Genomic DNA, 25,218 nt, shown 5'->3' on the forward strand with positions numbered 1-25,218 from the left:
GAACCGCGAGAGAGTGCGCTGAGCAGCGCTCGAGGACCAGCGGGAGCTTGGCCGCAGAGGACCCTCGAGACCTGCTTCTGAGATCCCAGCTCCACGCTCTCCTCCCATTTTACAGATCCTCCCCCCCTCCCCGCGACTACATCTCCCCAAAACGGAGCCTTTATATGAAAAGAAGGTGAGGGAGCTGGGGCAACCAGGACTTTCCCGGGCACCCAAGATGCGCTCCATTAGGAAGAGGTGGACGATCTGCACGATAAGTCTGCTCCTGATCTTTTATAAAACAAAAGAAATAGCAAGAACTGAGGAGCACCAGGAGACGCAACTCATCGGGTAAATGCAAAGCTTCATTTTAGGATATGATAAAAAGTCAAGCCATAAATGAAATGTGAATATAGACGACAGAGTGAGGGTTGGGGTAGTATTTGTGTTGGTGTCAGCTTGTGAGTGTTTAGTCTCGTGAATTAAATAACAAAGGCTGTTGTTGAGGTGTGTGTGATTCTCTACAGCGGGTTTTCAGTACGAGTTCAACTTGCCCTGTGCGGTGATAGTGACAGTTGTGTTGGTGCTGGGGCTCGCACGCCAAAGAAGTCACTGCAGAAGTGTCAACAAAGAATGGGTGCCCTTGTCCTTTTAGTCCCAGGGCAGAACTCAATCTAGATGTCTTTATTCACCATCTGGTTGCCCTTCCTTCTTTCTCTGCCCTATCACTCTAGGGAGGTACTAGAGAAAGCTGGCTTCCTGAAAGGCTGAAGTTAAAGCTCAGAAAGCAGGAAATGTGTCTCCTCTGTTTCTTTACAATTCTTTGTTGTCGGGTAGATCTGTGTATCATAATTTGATTAGAAACTCCAGGTCAAACAACTATACTTCCTTATTTGCTGTCCGTGGGTAAAACCCATGGGCGTCATGGTTACAGTTTTGGAAACTGGGTGCTGTAGCTTCACACAGACTATATTTCTGCTCTTTAATTTGTCTAGATGAGTTCAGAATCTTCCTCCACCCCAGTAAGTTCTCTAAATATCACACTTCCTTCCTCCCTCCCCGCTGGCCTCTGTGTCTTTGAAGTTTACCCAGGAGGTGGTGGCAACTTTGTGTTGCTTACATAGCTTGGAAGCGTTTTCTGAGGATGTGAACCTGGTTGTCAACTCTGTTCAAAGTCCTGTTTCGGAAATCCTGCCTCATCCGGAGGCGTCTGCTATCGCTATCGGAAACTCCACACTGGCAGAGATGCCAGCCTGGTTTTTATTTTCCCTAAGATTTATGAAAACCAAGATAGAACCCTTGCCGTTGGGGCGGGTGGGGTCGGGGGTGGGCGGTGGACAGGACTGCTAAAACGTGTGCGCGCGTGCACACACACACAAACTTAATGCACTCCGTTACTTAATATTCCTGCTCCTCCCTAAGTAATGAGAATTTAAGTCAGCAAGACGCCGGCTTAAATTTACAGAAGAAATTGTTATTTTATAGAAAATTAACATAGAAGTATAGTCGAAAGCGACTGGAAGAGAATGAAAAAGCTAATAAGGGATGGGCTGGCTGATTGTTATTCATCAACAAATCTCTAAATGGTCTATGTTGGGGGGAAAAACGCCGAACTGTATGATGTTAACACAGGGAGTGGGTGGGTTGAAAATTCAGCCTAGCTCGATTGTCAGAAAAGAAGGACTCTGGGCGGGGGTGTGGGCACCCCCGGTAGAGACCTGTGCTTCCCAGGCAGACAAAGGGGTCTTCAGGAAGGTGGTGAACCGGCGCGTGGGGGAGAGGCGGAGGCTGGGGCGTGGGGGTCGAGGCTCTTTGTTCCCTTCCCGGCTGGTGGGCTCCGAAGATATGCCTGAGCCCAGACAAAGCGGCCAAGCCTCGCCAGGACTCTGAGGTTCGGGCCCTTGGCTGGCAACCCTGGAGAGCGAGAGTGGGAGGGACGAGGCAGGCGAGAGGAGGCGCCACACGCCACCCAGGCGTCCTCTCCGGGCCTCCCTTAGCCGCCGGCAGGAAGGAGGAGCGTATCCCGAGTACTCCGGGTCAAATAACCGACCTGGGATGCGCCTCATTTCCCGGGCGACGTTCCTCCCGTGGCCTTTCCTGGACGCCGCCGGCCGGTGGGCGCTGCCCAGGGCGCCGAGGAGGAGTAGGAGGCGGGCGCAGGCAGGGGCGCGGCGGTCGGGCGAGCTGGGGGTGAGGGGATTCTCTTGCACCTTTTTCGGGCTGAGCCTGCTTTCCCTGCTCCTTCGAGATTGCGCGGGGCGGGCGCGGGTTCATCAAACAGAAGGAGAAGTGCGCTGCTCCGCGAGAGCTGGCCGCGGGGATGGAAGAATGAGTGAGGAGACGCGGAAGCCTTTACTGCAGGAATCAGGCCCCCTTTAAAAATAAAAATAATAATAATAACTGCTGCTCAGTCGGCAACCGGGCTCCTCCTTCCTAATTAAATCCCGCAATTACGGCCGTGCAGGGCGAGACAGCGCGCATCTCCCGGTGCCCCGCAGCGTCGAGGCAGCCGCCGCCAGCTCTTCCCTGAGCCCTTGGGGTTGGCGCTGCCGGGGGCAACGTGAGGACAGGTAGTTCCCCCTGAGCGCTGTTTCGCTTTTCCCTCACATGAAACGTTCAGAGGAAAAGCTTGTGATACCAGTTTATAATTTCGTTTCAACTCCAGAATAGTGCTTCTGGTGGAGGAGTTGACTCATCAAACGGCCTTCTTCTCCTTGACTCTCTTTCTACCCAAGCCACGTGGAGGGACTCGTTTTGAGATGAGTAAACTAGAGTGGCGGTTTGGCCTCAGAACCCAGGCCAGTCATCAGCAGTGAGGTAAACGGCAGTCCCTGACCTTTTGGGGGACACTGCGTGCCTTGCCAGTGGGCAGCGGATTCAATTCTTAGAACATCCTCCTAGATTCATATTTAGCTTCCCTGCTACCATTTTGCAATAGGCAGCAGTTTTTTTATCTATTCGACCTGCCTCCGTTTTAACACTGGAGGCCCCATCTAGAGTCAGTGTAACAAGGTTCTTGTATGCAATATGGAGCAGTCATTCCACAGAGAAGGAAAAAGAACAGCTGCCCAGCTTTCCTACCAACCATCCACATTCTCGTTTCTCCAGAGGAATACTAGCAGCATGTTTGTAATATGGAATTATTGGAGAATAGGTCAAGTAATAATTGGACATTTAAAACTGTTTCCTTCGAAGCTAACCTATCAGTTGCCTAGTCTGTTGACTAGTGAAGTTTAACTGAAAGGGCATTAGGGGTATGAAGTGGTCTATTCTTAACTGATATTTTTTTCTTAATGGGAAAAATGGCACTTGTCTCACAACTGGCCTGTAATTTTACTGGCTCTGTGTGCTCTTTGGTATAATTAGAAATATGTTAACTTAAGGGTCCTACAGGTAAAAATATGTGGGTATACGCATTTAATGAAATAATGTATTTGAAAGTGTAACAAACTTTAATACCAAATAGACATTTGCTTTGATTATTATTCCTTAAAACTTGCTACATACTGTTTTCCTGGGTGACTTTAAATGACACTTTAACTTACTTTTCTTACTATCTACAGATTTCATTTTTAATTTGACTGTGTACTTTAGGTTGTCTCACTAGATGATCAGCAGTATTAGTTCTGAAACTTATGATAGAAGTGACAGTGGAGATAAGCATTCATACTTAGAGTATTATCACTGTTAGCAATGTTAGTTCCAGTTTGTTCTAGGGTGGAAACACACTCTTGTAACTCAGGAAACCAGAATCTGCATGTTACTTCATATGTTATATTTGGAATTCTACTAAAAGCCATAGGCTGTAAGTTAAGGTAGTACATCGCATCTTTATTTTTAGTTGTTTGGCACTTAGGGAATGAAAACACAGAATTGCCTGCTGTTTGTGTTCAGGCTTAATTTGATGCAAGTTCTTTTCATTTAAATGACTTAAATTTTTATATTAAAGAGAAAGTTTAACCTAAGGGAACACATTCATTCCAAAGCCAAGTCAAGAAGACCTTACAGTAGGGTTCATTGCAGGGCTTTTGGGGACCTAATTTCATGAACGAAAATTAATCTTGTGTGTTATGTACTTCAGAATTAATAGAATAAATTGTAGTGATGCCTGGCAACTCATATTTCAAAGAAAAATATTTGTAAAGACTAGTAATATAACTGCTGATTAGCTTCTGTCACTGGTATCGCATAGATGACCATCTAACTGGGTTTTTCTTAGCTCGATATAAGCAGGGATACTTTATAATATATATTGCTTTATTTCTTTTATATGTTGTGTAATTATCCCTTTAGAAGTACGTGTTGAATCTTCCTGTATACAGCCCCATCAGAGAAATGTTTTCAGTGCAGCTGTTTAGCACTCGTCTCTGATCTGGGATGAGAAACTAGTAGGGGGTGGCAACATCCTTCATGCCTTGCATTCACAAGAAGGAAAAGCCTATTCCAGACCGAGTACTACCAAGGTCACAAGCAGAAAAACCCCTTGGGACTCATTTAACCTTATACAAAGAAATTTGCTCCAGAGCCTCAGGTTGCTGGCAGCCTGGCCTTCTCACACATGAATTCCATTGACTTCAAGAAGTGTGACTAGTTGTAAGCTATTTTCATTCAAAATTCTTTCCAGTGGTAAAAGTCTGAAATTTGACTTATCACCAGTTCAAAGAGCAGAGTAATGTGGTAGCATTTCATTAATATAAAACTGATTTAAACTTTTAAAGCACTTTTTTTAAATCTTAGAGGTTCTGAAAAGCCTCCATACAATATCATAGCAATCATTCTGCCTTATAAAAATGTATCTTTATCTACCTGTCAGTAAAGCAATCTCCCACAGATATTTAAAATGCCAGCTTACTTCTTCTGTAAAAGTTTATTGGTGATGAAAATAATTATTTTAATTGTAGCAATCTGTGGTTAGAAAAAGATGATATTGACAGGACAGTTAGTTATTAACAAGATGAAGATGGGGAAGGTCCCTACCCCTAGAAATGGTGAGAGTTCGTGTCCATACTCTTGAAGGCGTATCTCCAAAAGTGTGAAGGTTAACTCCGTATATCCACATTTTCATTCATATGTAATCGTTATTATCATTAGATGTGTAATATAAAAATTGACTCGGGGCTACTGAGTAGTAATTGCACCCTATGTTTCCTTGCATCCTAAATGACCTCTATAAAATGACTATGATTAGCCATGCATAGGCATGCAAGTGTATCATTTTCATCAGTAGGACAGTTTAAAATATTAATTTTTATAGAGTTCTATATTTCACAGGGAGTAGTTGCATTTGATGCTTTGAGTTGCTTCAAATTGGAACTACATGTTTAAAAAAGAATGCAAACCAAAATACCAAACTATCAGCCTCCAATTACAGAATTCATCTAGCAGCTGTTGCACAGGCAATGTTTCCATTGATAGTAGGGGAGGATTGCCTACATAATAAACACAGATTTAGACTTTGTGACTGAGCAAATAGTCGTGTTACTTTTTTTTTTTTTTTTTTTAATTTTCGGTACGCGGGCCTCTCACTGTTGTGGCCTCTCCCGTTGCTGAGCACAGGCTCCGGACTCACAGGCTCAGTGGCCATGGCTCACGGGCCCAGCCGCTCCGCGGCATGTGGTATCTTCCCGGACTGGGGCACAAACCCACGTCCCCTGCATCGGCAGGCGGACTCTCAACCACTGCACCACCAGGGAAGCCCTAGTCATGTTACTTTTTAACTATGTTTTTGAGATTCTAAAAAATTGAGGTGACATGTAATGAAATACAGATATTGAAAGGGCTATGCCTAGAGAGGTGGCTTTTTTATTCTCTGAATCCGGGTTTACTTGTATAAAGTACCAAGGAATAGTCTACTGAACAATGAAGAGGTTCATCTATAAAGGTACTAATGGTATAAATGTGATCATAGGTGTCTGTCACCTACCACCAACACCCCTGCTAGTAGCATGCAGCATGATATACTTGCCTGTTGCTATTAATTGGTGGGGATAGCATAGTTAATTATTTGATATAACAGAAAATACCAGTAATAATGGCTACTGAATGAGTTTTCCCCCCATTGCAATCTCTATCTCCCCACCACCAACTATCAGGGAAGCATCTCATTGTTGAGATGTTTTGAGACCGATGTAATTTTAGAATTAGCACTTCAATTGTGTTTTATAAATTACTTTCACGTGCAGAGCTCCACTTCTCACAAAGTCAAAGCATATTAGATAATGTTTTTGCAATTTTCAAGGTAAGGTAAAGTCACGGTGGCTTTACCACCGTGAAAGAGAATATTGTCAAAGGACATATGGGCTAGCAAGTGATAGAATCACAAACATGCCCAGATCACCTGACATTCAAAGACTTCTTACTCCAAAACAAAAGCTCTTTCCATTATGTCTGTATGTCTTCTGTGACAATCTTAGGAGTCACAGTTACACAGATGCAGGAGAATTGGCCAAACATCCTGTCTCTATTGTTAAACACAGCAGGGGAGGGAGGGGCTAAAGGGGAACAGAACTGCGATGAGAATTTTTTTCCTGAAATACTACAAAGGTCTTTTCTTTGTATAAAAATAGTTTTATTTCAAAAATAATAAGTAAAATAATAAGTGTAAATGATTCTCCTGATAAAGTCATATTCACCTAATCTTTATAATACCTTTCATCATGCTTACACCTCTTCTTCTAACAGGTAGAAAAAGTTGTATCTACAAGTTGTCACCAGTAATCTAAATCAAATTATGTATTATGCTGTTTATACAAAATGCTTCTTACTTTCACAAAGCTGCCATTGTGATTTGTTTCAGAGATGGTGAGCTGTGTTTGAGTCGATCACTTGTCAATAGTTCGGATAAAATCATTCGAAAGTCTGGCTCTTCAGTCTTCCAGCATTCTGTAGAAGGCTGGAAAATCAATTCCTCTTTGGTCCTAGAGATAAGGTGAGTTTCTTTAATAAGGCATAATAAATTTCATATCATGTTCTAGAATACATTGGGCTTGGCAAACTTATATTGAATGCTTGATTTATAGTTTAAGTATGAATACTTCAGTAAGAATGAACAGGCTGTTAATGTTTCTCACTGAAAGATGTGAAACTATAAAACTGAAATCATTATACAGCCAGAAATATAAGGATGAATATGTGAGTTTTTAATATACTGTCTTTATACTAATGAAATAAAATGTTCGACAGAATCCTAATGTTTAACACACTTTTCTTTATTACTCAGGATGGACGTATATTTTGAGAATTATCTTTAACTTCTCTAATGTCTTCATACTGATCTTGTGTTTTCTCACACTGGATATAAGTAGAGCCTATTCAACTGCCATTTAGCCAACAATTATAAATAAATTTGACTTATTCTATGAAGGGGTATTTCTATGTGTGCTCCTATAATAAAAGTCTCAATAATTATACCCTAAATAGGTAACAATTAGCAAATAAGGCTTCTAGAGTACAGGTTTATTCTCTGTAAGATTCTGGTATTTTCGCTTAGATAAGCTCTTGAAATCAAACTCAGTGCCTACATATATCCATTATATCTTGTTTTCTTCAATTATAATTCTCTAATAAGAAAGTTAGGGGCAGACCTTCCTAATTATGGAGGAAGCAAGCAGATCATTTTCTCTATAGTTACGTTGCTCTATTGGTTGGTATGTTTAAATCAGCATTTCAGTAAATCAGAACTCTTTAAAAAAGTTCAAGAGAACAGCCGTCCTCTACATAATAAAATCATTGCATTTTTCTAGTATTGGCAAAATGCTAATTACTCCACGATTGGATACGAACACACAGATTTTGTAAGAGTAGGTTAGTGGTTACGAGGGTAAGCTGCTGATCTGCTGGGGTTTCTACCTCCTCACTTCTTGGATCACACGTACGTATAATGTAGATTATAAGCCCCTTTAAGGAAGAGTCTACTACCTTCATCTTTAGAGTATGCATCGCAATTCATAGAATGCACTGCAGCAAAGGCACTCACTACATGTTGAAATATAGTTGAAAGAATGTCTGGAAATTAAAAAGAAATGGGTGCCATGGAAATGCAGGAATGGTTACACTACTTTGTTTTAAAGCTTTCAAAGTGACTGGAATGGAGACAGGAATCAAACCATGGCAATGTCAAGTGGTGTATGTTTGGCTGTTTTTAGTTTAGGGTGAACTTTGTATTTGTAGGCAGAGTGCAAGAACAGTGAGATGAGTAGCGTGTGATGTAGTGCAACTCTGACAGAGTTTATAAATTGGTGTCTTCTGTGTAGAATATGTTCAGAAAGCAATATTTATTTCAACTGGGTGAAAAGAAACTTAAAGCAGTACTAAAAATTAGCAGATTCCTTATAAAAGTTCAGATTTTCATATACTCTTAAGAAATTTTAAAATGTGACAACTCTGGACCTGTGTTCATCCTGAGAACTCTTTGGCCGAAGCCAACACTAACCACGAGCTCTCCAGTTTGACAGTTTTACACCTGGAGCTCCCTTTTCTCAGGATACCTACCTAGTGTCTTCCTCACTAACTCATACTCCTATACCCACATTTGAATTTAGAAACCCTGTAAGGGAGGAGATAATTATGAGGTAAAAGCTACAGGATATGGAACTAGATGGGGCCATAAATACAGTGTGGTTGAGTTTAGCACAGAGTAAGGCTTTATGTTTCTTAGAAGTAGATTGGAAAGAGAGAAATATGGGTGATTAAAAAAGAAAATATTTGATCTCTGAGGATGCCTAGAAAGAGAACCTTCAAGTTTGAATGATTTGGCAAGAAAGGTGTCAATTATGTAAGGCTCTGTAGATCAGGTAAAGGAAAGTAATGGAAGAAAGTAAAGTAAAATAAGAAATTGTAACAGTTTAATATATCTAGCCATGCTAAATAATATATCAGATAAAGTCTAATAAATAAATTAAATACATAATTAACAATAGTTTAATCAATATATCTGGCCATGCCTTCCTAGTACCTATGAAAAAATGAATACTATAGATGTGCATGAGGCTATATCTATTGCTATTTTTAAGATATTCAAGCTAAGGGTATTTAACATAAATTGACCCAAGCAATTTATTATTGCAACTTTACAAATTAATGAGGGTTGCATTCATATCTTTGAGGGTGATTTATTTTCAATTATAACAGCTAATAATATGAATGAAATGTTAGTACTCTTCATATGGTTCTCCTTAACAGATAAGTAAACAATAAAACAGTGAGCAAATATTGAATAAGACATACAAAGTTGTCACTTCCTTACAAGGAAATAATAATTTGTAAAACCATTACTGTACAATGTACAAACAGTTCATAAAAATTATAACTGCCTATAGCTGTAGTGACTAGTAAGTATCAATCAATTTGACACCTATAATAAAAAATTTAGAATATAAAAATACCTGATTATTGGCTTAGCTTTCTTTTTAAGTCATACTTGAAAATAATCTTAAAGTATTTTGGTTATTTTCCTTTGTTTTTTCCCCACATCTATAGCATTTATGAAGAACCACATTATTTTGTGTCTATGAGTGGGTATGGGCATATTTTACAAGTGTTTTCAAAATTCTACTTTGAAGCTTTTGATTAAGATGTTACAACTAATCATTTTTGATCTTACATGATTGAACTCTGCTTACAAATCTTTCTCATTTAAAAAAATCTCATTAAACTTAATAATGCACTTGTGATATTCCTAATAAATTATTTATCTATTTGCATTAAAATGTGAAACAGTCACTGAAGATAAATTGTTTTTCCCTACATTTGTAGACATGATTTTCTTTCTTATTACTGATTCTTCCAGCCCTATATGCACTCTGCCGCTTTCATAAGCACATCAAGAATTGATTCATATATATTCATCAAACAACTGTACCTCTGGGGAGTTGTCTGAGAGAGACGGTTTCATGTATTAGTTCATTGTACTTTGAAAATTCATCAAGATTTAGGGAAGCTCATGAATTCCACAGCTAACTTCACAATTAAACTAATTAGCTTGGTTAGAGGCTTGATGTTATTGGTAGTAGTTCTTTATTATTGTAAGCTAAGAAATGATACATTTAAGATGTATCAGATGTTGTGAGTATATCTGTGAACATTGTACTGAGAAATTATCTAGTCATGTCCAACACTTGTGACTTGACTTTTTTCATCTTCGGGTTGTTTCTTTCTTTCCCCCTCATTTTTCATATGTTGGATAGAAACCTAAAGAATTACATACAGTACCAGTTATGGATGTATAGAAATGTATGAGCTCAGCTACTCATCAGGACCAGAATAAACACATCATAATTAGTCAGCAAAAATATTTTCAACTCTTAGTGTCATCATATATTGAAGTTCTTAACCAGATAAGGTTTGCAGGTTGACTAAACATAATTGCAAATTTATATTGCTTCACCTGTCAAAAAGAATTTGCTGTTGCATGCATTGATTTACTTTAGAAAAAGGTCCACATACAATTCAATAGCACACGTCGTGGGTCACACAGCTTGTTAGTCCCAGAGTCAAGCTTCAAAGCCAGGCCTGACTGTGGAGCCAGAGCTCTTATTATGAGATAAATCTTCTGGAAGACTATTGTTTAATACTAAAAATGCATACTATCAAAATGCATCTTTATGAAGTACAGAGAAGTTGAGTTTTTTGCTCTAAAATAATGTAAGATAGTATTCATCCAATATTACCAAATGCTGGGCCAAGTATCAAATGTCTATCTGAGGTGTAAACTAAAAAGTGCTTTCTTCAAGCTTTTTTGAGACAATTTTGTCTTTTCATTTGGTTGTGCTCAGGGTTTTTCTTTTAATACTAAATAGAATATTTTTCCTATAACAGCTAAGACCCTTAGCTCAGAAGCCCTAATAAGCTATAGGTTATGTTTTTTTCAGAGCTTCGAGGCATATTGCCTTGCAGAAATAATCTCTTGAGACAAAAAAATTGTGTTCTGTCTGCTTTTTGTAGGCATAATGAAACACTTGGCATTTCTTAAACTTCTTTTTTTTCTTTTTAGTAAACTATGTCAGTAACAACTGAATTGATTCACTGATTTTTGTCAGGAGTCAAAAGTTTGCAAAAACTGATTCCTAATATATGTATCACTACCTAATTTCTCAACTTGAGATGCATTCCAGCTGTAAGATTTGCCTCACAATACTTGCTGATGGAGTCAACAATGTCATTTAGATTAAATTTTAGTTGCCACAGCACATGTGCTTGTTGTTGACAGGAAACCTACAGAGAAGAAAGAGTGGCACCTGGTGATAGGTTAGCTATAAGTAACATTTCACAAGTGAAAACAATGTTTAGAAAATTAATTCCCCAGGACTCTGCAGCTGCTATTTCAAGTGGTGGGTGATGTTGAAAGGGAAGTTCTACTTGAAAATTCAGCTGAAAAGTTTCTGTATAGAATCTATTCCTGTCAGTTTCACAGTCTAAACCAGTCTTTCAGTTTAAGCCAGCATTGCCTAACAAAAAATATAATCTTTATGACTAATTTTTTAGTCTTACCAAAAGTGAAGCATATTTCCTGATTTCTATCAGTTATCTTTATCGTTAAAACAGTTGCTGAACTTAGGTGTTCGCTTTTCGAATAGGGTTTCAAAAGTTACATTATGCTTAACAGAATGACAGAGACCTGTAAGGAATCTTTTGTTGTTACTGTTCTTTTAAGTCACACACAAAAAACACAATCCTCTGCTTTAAAAATCTGGTAGTAACTCAACCACATATTACAAAAACTTATTCTGGTACAGCCTGCATATTAAACATCGGCTTTTGTTGATTCATGCTTCCTTAGAGCCCAGAAGTTAGAGTTTTCTTTCTATCTCTCTCATTCTAAAGTAATTTTGTTTAACTTGCTGTTTTCATTTATATCAAGTACCTTTTGAGCAAAGCGTATATATTCTCCTTGGTAGTACTTAACGTGTTGTTTCAGTTCAGCATGAGTACAAGAGTTTTTCAGGCTTCCAGTGATATTTAGTTAATTACACTTAAGCACTAGTTTTCTTCTTTGTTTTTTTTTTTAATAGATTTACAGTGTGAACAACAGTTAGACTTAGCAAATCCATAGAACTTTTACAGTCCATTAAATCTATAATCTAAAAATACCTACAGCCTACTAGGGAGAAAAAAAAAACTAACTTTACTGTTACCAGAAAATATTAAGCATTTTATCAATATATTCACTCATAGTAATTATTTTCAGTCTTTCTTGCATCCTACACCAGGAATCTTAGCTCAGATAGTTTTCCATGTATAGATTTAAGCCCTAAAATAGAAACGAAAGTTTGGTTCAATGCAGGATAAAGAACAAACTAGAGACATTCAAGGTCCCCCTACCCTTTTCAGTTTAAAAAAGCAAATTCAACACTAACAATTGTTCTGAGTTTTCTCTAAGAAACTTACATTTTTATATTTTGATTAGACTGTGTGAATTGGTATTTTGTATTCTGTCTTGGAAAATACTTTTACTATTTTTTACTGCTTCCATTTAAAAAATAAACTGTTGAGCCTGTAAGACAGCATTGGAGTAATACATACAATAGTATCATCTGTACTTAATAATTATTTATCACATTAAGCATTATTTTCTTTCTGAACTCTTACAGTCCACTTTTTAAATATCAATTTTCCCTAAGAATGAATAAATTAAAGGTGTTCTCTTATACTCAGATTTAGAAGACATATGTTTGAAAATATTTTTGCTGCTAACTTTCTATAACACAGCAAAGGTTCTGTGATTGCAAAGTCCCTCTTGCTATCAGTTGACAAGCGTTTAAGTGTTAACTTTATGAGTAAGGGGATTTTCCGTTTTGGATTTCCAAGCTAAAGAGTCTTTGAAATCTGGACCTCTATTCACTTCATGCTTGCAAACATGCCACTACTTGTGAGTGGCATCTTCAAATACTTACAGCAACCCCTTTAAATTATGTTCAAAGGAAAATAACACCATCTAGTTTGGCGATCTGACCACATCCGTGCAGTCTTCATTTTAGAGTCAAGCTTGTCATTTTCACAGGAAATGAAAAAAATTTTTTTGTTGAAATACAGGTGTCAGGCATTATTTAATTGTTTCACCAAACGAGTAAGTGGTAGTTAATTTGTACAAAAGTTGATTGCTGCTCTTGGTGCTAGCTGTTAACTTTTGTGAAGAATCACATGTGCTTAACATAATGAAAGAGTTCTCAATTTTCTGCAATTCATATGCTCTATGGCTGCTGATTTCACCAGCAATTCTCATCTTATGTAGTCTGTACTTTGTTAAGATTATTATAATGCCTGATAATTTCTATTAATTTAAAAATTTCATTTGTAGGGCATTTATATAGATTTTGCTGTACAAATTTTACTCCTTGCAAACCTGAAATTCCAAACATTTGAGAAAAAAAATTTTTTTTTTTTCTTCTGCGGTGTGTGGGCCTCTCACTGTTGTGGCCTCTCTCATTACGGAGCACAGGCTCCGGACATGCAGGCTCAGCGGCCATGGCTCACGGGCCCAGCTGCTCCATGGCATGTGGGATCTTCCCGGACTGGGGCACGAACCCGTGTCCCCTGCATCGGCAGGTGGACTCTCAACCACTGCACCACCAGGGAAGCCCGAGAAAAAATTTTTTTAAATGGTCTCTTTTTCAGAGAGTTGATGGGTGTATTCCTTGTGTATAAAATCTGGCCAAATAAAGTATTCAATCATCTGGTTTCCTAATTAGATCACACGTTAAAGTGGGACCTATTTAAAGCAAACCAAAATAAAGAAAACAAAAAGAAAGATGAGTTAGTTATTTTACATCCCTCCTTGCTAGTCATGCTTCTGGTTTATGAGTATGATTTGGGGAATTGCCCTTTTGATGGAGTGATAGGAAGAGATCATATTTTGTGCTTAATAATAAAATTTATAAATAGTGATGGAGCTTAAACAATAATAGCATTAGAGGAAAATGTCTATCTATCATGAATGTTATAATAATGACATTGTTTTGAGCATTCTGAAAATTCAAGCTTGCCGTTAAGAGCACTTCAGTAAGTATTATCCAACTTCCAACCCAGAAGACTGCTTTCTCAGATTACTTCTGGGTGGTATATGTTTGGTAGCATGAGGATCAAGCAATCCCAAACTTTTGTAAGCCAGATTCATAGATTTCTTTGTCAATATAATTCTCTCAAAAACTTACTAGGCTCCTGAGCTATTTCTTTGGAGTTTGTTCCTGGTATGAATAACCCCACCTAAAGATTGCTTCTGAACACAGTTCTTCAGCCTTCGGATTCTCCCCTAATTATTCTGACCTAACCCTCCTTTTCTACAGTTTATTGGCAGCTACTCTTAAAACGTTTGAATCTATAGACTTAGGGGAGAAGACAATATCCTTCTTGCTGCTGGCATGGCTCTGATTTATAGTTGTATCTCTTGCTAATTGGATTATTGGAGTCATTTAGGAGGTCCCAGTTACTGGACTCTCACACAGTTTAGATTATAGGCCGTTGCCAGAGATATTCTCCTCCACTCAACTTTCAACTTGGGTATTTCATGTCTGACTTCGCCTCTTAGTTCCTTGCTAAAATGGGTAACCAACATAAAACAACATACTAGCACCTTTTAACCAATTATCCAAGAGCAACAAGCTTATTACATATAGGGTATGACTCCTAAGTTATTATAGACCACAGTTTTATAAGGTGCTATTCTGTATCATGCCAAGAGTCACCAGCTTTCCAGGCAGCCATATCTATTTTCTTATTTTCCATCATCTAACTTAATATGTGCGTATATGTGTATGTAGTATCTCATATCTTTTATCGGATTCTTTATTAGTTATGGGATAGGCTAAGCTTCCATAAAAAAGGAGACTTTAAAATACAATGAATCAAACAAATCAGAAGTTTATATCTTTCTCCTATAGTGATGTACTTGATCCACTCATATCCTGTTTAAGAAAACTAATTCATGTGACCACACCCAGCTTCACTTGGGTTTGGAAACTTGGAAATGTTCTAGCTGAGCATCAGTGTGGCCAAGTAAAACTTAGAAGATTCAAATAGGAAAAGAAAGAAGGGAAGAAAGAACACTGAGGAACAGTTAGCTATCTCTGCCCTGCAAGGTCCAATGTTCTATCTGTCCATCTTTTCCTCTAATATAGCCATCTTATTTCCTGGATTCTTGAGCTTGGAAGAAAACTTTCATATATATGTGTGTGTATATATATATATATATATATATATATATATATATATACACACACACATACACACACATATATATACACATATATATACACACATATATACATATATGTGTATATATATATACACATATATACACATATATATATAGTGCTGTAGTTTAACTTTACTTCAAATAATTATAATATACACATGATTTCGATAAATGTTAATAATTTTATTAGAAAATTCAATCCTTTTAATAGAGTTAACTAAATTATGATTCTAAACAATTTCAAGTTTTTCTATTCACCTTAACTAGACAACACTGAACAAAATAGATGCTTATAGATAATTAAGGCTGGCAGAATACTATCTAGCTAAGGAAAGTCAAGTCATGGCAATAGTATTTCATTTAATAAACTTTTCTATAAATTTTGATAGGGGGCCTTTTTCACTCCACAGATAGGTGTGTATACTATATATCTATTTACAAAATCATTGAAAAACTATGTGCAAATGACGTTTTAAAAATATATTTTATTTCCTTTAGAATCTACTTAATTGGTTGGTTTAGTTACCACCTGAATATTAAAGTTTAGTGATTTACCAATTTATATCTTATCATATGTTACTTTGTAAATGATATTACCAGTCCTTGGACATGTCGTCATTAATGGAAAACTTTGCTTGTATCTCAAATATAGGAAGAACATTCTTCGTTTCCTAGATGCAGAACGAGATGTCTCAGTGGTCAAGAGCAGTTTTAAGCCTGGTGATGTCATACACTATGTGCTGGACAGACGCCGGACACTAAATATTTCTCAGGATCTGCATAGCCTCCTACCTGAAGTTTCACCAATGAAAAATCGAAGATTTAAGACCTGTGCAGTTGTTGGAAATTCTGGCATTCTACTAGATAGTGAATGTGGAAAAGAGATTGACAGTCACAATTTTGTAATAAGGTGAGCTTTCTTTTGTTCCTAAAGATTGTAATTTCTTCAAAGACCCTTTATTTAGGAGTAGAACACTGGCAGAAATGTTTAAATCTAATATTATGAATTATTGAAATCTCAAACAAATATTTATCTTTTATGTCTTTATTTGTGTAGTATCCAAATTTACACTTACTCTGGAATGTAAAATTAAAATTATTATATCATTGAAAGAAAAGATGATCTCATAGCAATAAGATTCACACCAGCTTTCCTTTTTGGCCAAATGACAATTTTATTAAATATAATACACAGAAAAACTATTTTATTCACTAATAGAAATAATTATTTATTTCTATTAGTGAATGAATTAATTCACTTAATTAATTACATTCATAATCCTATTTCTATTCAATAAATTGTATTATTTTATTTATTCATAAAATTATGAACATTACTATACAATGATGTAACAGATATAAGTTAATTTTACTTTTTTAATGACAACTATTTAGCATAGTCTAAGAACATAATTTAACAAGTTTATATTTGATACCTTGGACCAAATTGCTTTCATCACTCTTTATACATGGTACTTGTGTATGGTAGTATATTTTAGTTTTTTAGTTTTCTCACAAAATTAAACATAGCTATTTGTTTTTCATTGATGGTCAGCAGATATTTGATGAGTCATGTGTTTAGTTCTAGCTTTTGATTAACTGAAAAAAAGACAACAGTAGACTTAAGGTTGTAATGACAACAGATATTAATTAGCACTTTTTAATTCTCAGTATATCTAAATAGAGTTTTTTGGCTTGTTTTAGTTCTTCAGAAATATTTGCTGAATAAATGAAATGTGTATTTTGAAATATGAAATACTGCAATATAAAGATAGATTGGAAAGTACGCTGATTTGCCATGTTGACAAATAACTTGAAGTCTTGAAGCTATGCTGGAATCCAGCCTTTGAAAGTATAGATCTTGAAAAAAATCTTTTTGAACTATAGTATTAAAAATAAATACAATTATATAAGTATTAATCATAAATAGGCAACAGTTTTTTATAAAAGAATAATAACTATGAAAAATCATAAGAGAATACTCTCAGGGAATACAATTCATAACAATGAATATAACTACAAACATTTTGCCATACTATCGTTTCTCAGTTGGATGCAGGGTCAGAGATTGATTTGATATCAGTTGAGCCTTTAAAAACCTGAACTTTTAAATTGATTGAACTGAAAGAAAAACCTTGTCAATATGTAGATATACCAAGAAAATTGTGTCCAAAGAGGAGACAAAAATATTTGATGAGGGAATGACAGTGGAAGTGGAAGTAATGAGCTTCAAACTTTGAAGTCTGTGTGAAGTATGGCTGTGAAGGAAGAGTAAGGCTTCTAGAATTTCTGAAGAGATTAAAATCAGGGGGCAGATTAAGTGAAGAGGAAAAGATTTTAGAGCACAGTAGAAATTGTTGCAAGGTGAAGAAGAGAATTTGTAAGGTTGATTAGTCCTGGAGGGCTACAGGATCCTAATGTGACTGACTCCTTGTTCCTACACCCCTTTAAGCTTTAGCATTGGGATCTACATAACCCACTACATTCAGCCTCACCTTTAACTCTGAAATTAAGACTGTAGTGTCAGCTAACACCTCAATCAGATCACATAATTATCTCCTCTCTTTTTTTGTGGTGAGAATAGTTAAGATCTAGTACTCTAGCAACTTTAAAGTTGATAATACAGTATTATTGGCTATAATCATTAGGCAGTGCATTAGATCTCCAGAAGTTATGTTTGTTGTAAGTCACTCACTGGTGTTTGAGCATAATCGAACTTCAAGAGGTTCTTTATACTTTTCTAAGCTATGATTATTTTAAAAACTTACTTAACAAGAGCACAATAGTGACCAATCCTGAGTCTATAATTGTTATGCTCTTACCAAGAAGTATAAAAAAATGAGGATAAGCATCTTAATGAAGGCATGAAAATTATTGCCATAATTGTTTTTTATTCTTTTCCTCCTATTTTTACTGCTTTCCAAAATTAGAAGTTGGAATGTTGTAGATTAAATTATATGCTAGGGAAGTGTAGCCCATGATTGGGATTCTGATTTTCCAGGTAAACTTTGGCAGGAATACATTTTTCATTAGAAACAAATAATCCCTGGAGAAAAACCTTTTTCTTTTGTAATAATACCTAGTTTGGAAATTCATCCCTTTGAGTCTCATGGACACAAGGGACTTCAATGACATATCACTACCAGACCTCCATCATTCCTGAAATTCTAATCTTTCTCATGGCATCTGACTCATCATCTGTGTGCCAAATATCTTTTCCTTCCCCAAGAGTATATGACCTTTTGTTTCTGTACATGTGTCTATTCTACTCTAGAACATCAAAGAGGACTTTTGCATTAAACCTTAATCAAAGCCCTATTCCTTGAAATAGTTTGCCATCCATGTCAAACTGGTTAATATTGTTACAAATTTTAGTAACAATCTTTAAAAATCTTTCAAATTTCCCACCTTCCCAGAGCTGTATTGTGTGTATGCATATCAGCATAGGTATAGATAGTTTTGGTTGGTTGGTTGCATGTGTAACCTGTTGTTCCCAGTTTGTTTGTTTGTTTCCCATTTTTCTTGTTAGATAATAAGTTTGTTATGAGAGAGATAACTGACACCTGATCTGCTTGCAGAGGGCACTGTTAATTCAGTGATCCCCTCAAGGATCAGATTCACCCAGGTATTATGTTCAAGTTGACCTCTAACTTTATAAAGCAAAGCATTATCTTTAGATAATATCTTCATTCAGCATTAGTTAGATTTTAAACTTTATTTTTTCTGAAAGTACTTTAAAGAAATAAAATGTTATCTTCTTTGTTTAATGATGTACAGAATGCATTATCATATGCACACAGGAATCTCTTGCTCCAAACAATTGTGCTATTGAGGAGGAGGGCAAGGTGCAGATACATGGCATTACTGTTCTGTGAAGTGTAGTTCTGGAGAAAGTTATTTTTAATATCCTACAATATTTTTAAATAAGCCAGTGAAAAGTGCTCACGTTGTATTTTTGCCCATGTAATGGTAACTATACATAAATGCAGACACACACACAATGTCATGCATTTCCTCTCCTAGAAGAGATATTCCCTCAGTGGCTGTTTGTATCATAAGTTAATCAATTAAATTAAATGCTGGGTTTTGTGGGATATCATACAAAATAGAAGCTTAAAGGAAAAAAATGAGGATAAGAAAATCAATTAAAGCCTTACTTTGATTCTCTAATTACTGATTAAATATTGAACTGATTTGTAAAATCTAGGTTTCATATGTACCTAAATAACAGAAAACTGGACATAAGAGAAATAATTTTATTTCTTAATAAAAAATGCCTAAAATCATAATTCAAATAATAGTGTTATGTCCACTTGATCAGTGATTTTTATATGTGCAACCCTCAAGACAGTTAGTCTATAGTTCCTCAATCAGCGAGTGCCATGCTGTAAGGAAGAGGCCAGGATAGAGAAACATGGGTGGTCAGTCACTCACTCAGGTTGGAAATATCATGCTTTTCTTGACTTGCAATTCTGTCTGATAGGGAAAATTCATAAAGGATAATGAAGTTCTTGTGATGTTAAAGATCTTGTCATACAGCTCCAGATAAGCAAAAATTTAGTTTAATCTGGCATTGATGTGTCAGTTATAAACCTTCTCTCACCTGGTAAGCATTAGAGACACTGTCCTATTGATATTAAATTCTATATTTTATATTTGGATGGCCTGACATATGCTAAATATTGGAAAGAGATGGAGTCAGTGCTGCAGAGGAAAACCGTCACCCAATATATGTTCCAGGGATCTGAGGAGAGTTCATTGTAGGTGATATTGGATGAAGTTGTACACCTTGCTGTACTTTAGTTTTCTAATTTAGAAACTGAGATTATTGTATGAACTACTCCTTTCTTCCTTAGAGTGTTACAACTTACCTACTCACAGAAACAACAGAATTGTCTCTACGAAATCTCAGCCCTAAGTTTACCCCATGTATAATTACTTATCTAAAGGTTTGCTATAATATTTCAAGAATCTAGAGTTTTGAAGACATAATATGTCCTTTATATATCACTGTAGGTAAAGGAAAACAGGGTTAAAAAGCTCCCTTTGTGCAATCTGTTTAAAAGTATCTTTGAATCCTTTCTTGGGTCTTTTTTTTTTTTTTTTTTTTACTTGGTGTTAGGTGTAAAATTATTGTAATAGTGCATATCTTACATTAAAGAATACAACTATTTAGTGGAGAAAATTGTTTTAGATTTTGCAAAATGATATATAAAGTGCTTTTCAATTTTCCTGCCTTTATTTTTCACATTTTTTGGATATTTTAGTCCCATATATATTTACAAAAACATACATTCTAATATCTGTATTGTCTATACTCAAGAATTTCATAAACTTAACAATTGTGGTTTTCTAATGAGAACCAAAAAAATCAGATATTTCCTAATTTTAATGCTGAAAGGTGGTGGAGAACAAATCCTCATTCCACCTTCCCTGCTCTTCTCTTCCCCCCAGGTAAGAATGATGGGGCATTCTTTCCATTCTCTGGGCTGTCTGTGGATAGTAGGAAATGTCAGGCAGCCTGTCAGTACTGGTTTTCCATAGAAGAGGGATCTTGTCCAGCCTCATCTAAAGTAAACCTGGTCCCACAGTGTACTAGCTTTGATGTTATATAGAGAACCCTGGGGGAGGGGTTACTTAACAGTTGCAACTGGCAACTGATATTTTTTGACCATCAAATGCCACTCCTCACTGTGCTTAAACAGAGATACTAGAAATAATGAGTATGACTTGAATGATTCAGAAATGGTTAACTAAGAGCTGCAAAACACTTTGTTGTTGTTCTGGCTGGTTGGAATTCCAAATTTAATTTTGTTTGTTTATTTCTCTCTTTCTACCTTCCTTTTCTGCATTCTTTCTTGTCCCCATCTTCTTCTAGCCTAGACAACTTTGCTCGTTTTTCCTTTGTTAATCAACATCTTCAGTTCCTGCAGTGCTTGACCAATTTCCTTCTAATTTCCTCTTGGTTCATATTTTTTTTCTTAAAATATAGGAACAGCAATGAAAGATCACTTAAAATAGCCATTTAAATATATACATATTTATATAAGTAAATCCTTGCTATTCAGATTGTGGTTCTGAACTACCAGCATTAACATCACTTGGAAGCTTGTTAGAAATACAGAATGTCAGAACTTGCACCAGACCTGCTGAGTCAGAATGTGCATTTGATCACAGTGCCCAGGTGATTCTTATGTGCATTAAGGTTTTCAATGTTCTGGAATTCTCAATATGCCTAAACAGTATGGTCTAGGGAAGCTGGGACTCCCCACCATGTCTGATTTAGTTAGCCTGTATCTTTAGGACCTAGTACCAAATTTGATACATTAAGGTATGTGCTATTTATTTATTGAATGAAAGAATTAATGTAGGAATTGAGAAATTTTTGGTTTGTGTTCATGTATTCTTGCCTTAGACACTGAATACAAGACTGGATTCCAAAATTAATATGTAAGAGGAGTCATATATAAGGTCATTTATGGTCATTTAAACCCTTAAAATTAAAAAGAAAATACAGAAATATGATGAGTAGTATAGTGAAATGTCCTAGATATTGGGAATCAGAAAAGCTGGGTTCCTGACAATTACTAGAATCACTATGTTGTACACCTGAAACTAATATAACATTGTAAATCAACTATACTTCAATAAAAAATAAAATGAAAAAAAAATAAAGCCAGGAAATGTAGTATTGGACAAATACCTTAGGTTCTAAACATGATTATTTCCAACATCCAATGATATTAATAATAATAATAATAGGCCTATTATTTCAAAGTGATTTTCTAAGTATCAGTTGGGAAATATAAATAGTAAAGAAATGCATAAACTGTAAATCTAAACTAATGTCGACTGATATTAAATCACACCTAGCTTGAGTCAAATGTTGTAGTTGAAAGTTAAATTTATTACCACTTTTTCTAATAGCCATGACCATTGGCTAGAAATGCAAATTCTCTTTGTCTTATATAAACAAGAAGTCAAACCTTCCTCAAATTTATCAAATATATCAAACGTGTATATAGTTGACACTGAATAACATATTAGATAATATGAAATGTGAAGACACAGGAACACTACTCAGATAGGAGTGTCTATAAAATCTGAGTGTATAAAATTAGAAAGAATTGTAGTGAAGAGATATATTTCTTCAGGAAACCAAAGTAATAAGATAAAAATGTTTTACTTTATGATGATCTAGCTTCCTAAGAGAAGGGATGAGATGTTTCACAAAAGAAAAAGATGGAAGAATTTACTTACCTTGACTGATACAATACATTTTTATAACTCAGTGTTTGATTCTTCACTGGTGGATAATTTATGGCAAACTTTAAATCATCTTCTTTGACCTTCTATGAATACTAACTCTTTTATAGAAAAATAGACTCTTCTCTGGGAGAGAAAAAATATGCCTACTTTTCTACGTGTTCACAAAAATGGCCTTATTTTTTTCCCTTGCACTCTCACTGAGAATGTTTGTGCTTAAATAAAAAGTTTTAACTGCAAACAACTAAGTTTCTGGTAGGGAGACTGGTGCAGGCATTAGAAAGATATTTTAAAATTCTTATTAATTAAAATAACCGCTTTATATTTTAGAAATACCAACATTGCTTATGTGATATTTGCTACATATATTTTCTACCTTATTTTTACTTAATGGTTTATTCATATTTTTAATCTGAAATTTTATAGTTTTAAAAAAACTGATTATCTTTGTTATTTCTATTGATTTTAACCATAAAATTCATATTCTGGGTAGAAATGAGAATTTCTATTTTATTCTAATTACTTATGGTTTTTAAAATTTTACTGAAAACTAAATATGGAATTGTTATGGATTGTGATGTGAGGTAAGGCTCTAACTTTTTCTTCCAATCATGTCACTCCTTGGAAAAAAAAGATTTTATCTACAAGAGATACTTTTTTTTTAATGGAAATGACAATGACTTGACAAACTATTTTAAATTTTAAAACGTTGTTTTAAAATGACTATCGCATTTTCTAATTCTATTGATTTGAGTCTTCTTCCCTTTTTTCTTGATGAGTCTGGCTAAAAGTTTATCAACTTTGTTTATCTTTTTGAAGAACCAGCTTTTAGTTTCATTGATCTTTGCTATTGTTTTCTTTGTCTCTGTTTATTTCTGCACTGATTTTTATGATTTCTTTCCTTCTACTAACTTTAGGTTTTGTTTGTTCTTCTTTCTCTAGTTGTTTTAGGTGTAAGGTTAGGTTGTTTATTTGAGATATTTCTTGTTTCCTGAAGTAAGATTGTATTGTTATTAACTTCCCTCTCACAACTGCTTTTGCTGCATCCCATAGGTTTTGGATTGTTGTGGTTTCATTTTCATTTGTCTCTAGGTATTTTTTGATTTCCTCCTTGATTTCTTCGGTGATCCGTTGGTTGTTTGGTAGCATATTGTTTAGTCTCCACATGTTTGTGGGTTTTTTTAGTTTTTTTCTTGTAGTTTATTTCTAATCTCATAGTGTTGTGATCAGAAAAGATGCTTGATATGATTTCAATTTTCTTAAATTTACGTAGGCTTGCTTTGTTGCCCAGCATGTGGTCAGTCCTGGAGAATGTTCCATGTGCACTTGAAAAGAATGTGTATTCTGCTGCTTTTGGATGGAATGCTCTTTAAATCTCAATTAAGTCCATCTCAATTAAGTCCATCTCAATTAAGACACATCTAATGTGTCATTTAAGGCCTATGTTTCCTTATTGATTTTCTGTCTGGATGGTCTGTCCATTGATGAAAGTGGGGTGTTAAATTCCCCCACTATTATTGTGTTACTGTCAATTTCCCCTTTATGGTTGTTAGTATTTACCTCATATATTGAGATGCTCCTGTGTTGAGTGCATATATATTTACAATTGTTATATCTTCTTCTTTGACTGATCCCTTGATCATTATGTAGTGACCTTCTTTGTGTCTTATAACAGTTTTTGTTTTTAAAATCTATTTTGTCTGATATGAGTATTGGTACTCCAGCTTTGTTTTGATTTCCATTTGCATGGACTACCTTCATCTGTCCCCTCACTTTCAGTCTGTATGTGTCCCTAGGTCTGAGGTGGGTCTCTTGTAGACAGCATGTATACAGGTCTTGTTTTTGTATTCATTCATCCAGTCTATGTCTTTTGGTTGGAGCGTTTAATCCATTTACATTTAAGGTAATTATCAGTATATGTGTTCCAATTGCCATTTTCTTAATTGTGTTGGGTTTCTTTTTGTATATCTTTTTTCTTCCCTTCCTCTTTTATTCTCTTCTCCTGTGGTTTGATGACCATCTTTAGTGTTGTGTTTGGGTTGCTTTTTCTTTTTTGTGTGTGTATCTATTGTAGTTTTTGGGTTTGCTGTTCCTGTGAGGTTTTGATATAGCAGTCTATGTATGTACCAGGTTGTTTTAAGTTGCTAGTCTCTTTCCCACCTAGAGGAGTTCCTTTAGCATTTGTTTCAAAGCTGGTCTGGTGGTGCTGAATTCTCTTAGCTTTTGCTTGTCTGTAAAGCTTTTGATTTCTCCATCAAATCTGAATGAGAGCCTCGCTGGGTAGAGTATTCTTGGTTGTAGGTTCTTCCCTTTCATCACTTTAAATATATCATGCCGCTCCCTTCTGGCTTGCAGAGTTTCTGCTGCAAAATCAGCTGATAATCTTATGGGAGTTCCCTTGTATGTTATTTGTCATTTTTCCCTTGTTGCTTTTAGTATTTTTTCTTTGTTTTTAATTTTTGTCAGTTTGATCACTATGTCTCTTGGTGTGTTCCTCCTTGGGCTTCCTGCCTGGGACTCTCTGCACTTCCTGGATTTGGGTGACTGTTTTCTAAAAATGCAATATTATAAACAACTACAGTTTCTCATCTATCAATCTAACAAGGATATTTAACATTCTTAGTATTCAGCATAAAGTTATACTGATGTTGGCACTCCTTTGAAATGCTTTTAAAAATATAGATTGATACAACTTTTCCAAAAATCAGGTTTATAATGTCCCTCAACCCTTAAAAATAGTAGATTCCTTTATTTACTATTTCCAGTTCTAGGAATCTACCCAAATG

The 25,218-nt window shown here is 35.8% G+C and overlaps 1 protein-coding gene across 3 annotated transcripts in view; it reads left to right on the top strand.

Annotated features, from left to right (window-relative positions):
• Window positions 1-200: 200 nt before the first annotated feature.
• The window catches only part of ST8SIA4 (ST8 alpha-N-acetyl-neuraminide alpha-2,8-sialyltransferase 4), a 101,144-nt gene continuing 76,126 nt past the window's right edge, over window positions 201-25,218 (top strand). For 2 of the 3 annotated variants that reach the window (XM_082837358.1, XM_082837360.1), the window contains exons 1-3: window positions 201-330; window positions 6,776-6,907; window positions 15,819-16,076. In XM_082837358.1, the coding sequence (XP_082693484.1) occupies window positions 218-330; window positions 6,776-6,907; window positions 15,819-16,076 (503 nt within the window). In that variant the 5' untranslated portion in view covers window positions 201-217. The remainder of the gene's footprint in view (window positions 331-6,775; window positions 6,908-15,818; window positions 16,077-25,218) is intronic. The other variant, XM_082837359.1, reaches the window with a different exon arrangement.

Source organism: Leucopleurus acutus, assembly GCF_964270905.1.
Source record: "Leucopleurus acutus genome assembly, chromosome: 3".
Lineage (NCBI taxonomy): Eukaryota > Metazoa > Chordata > Mammalia > Artiodactyla > Delphinidae > Leucopleurus > Leucopleurus acutus.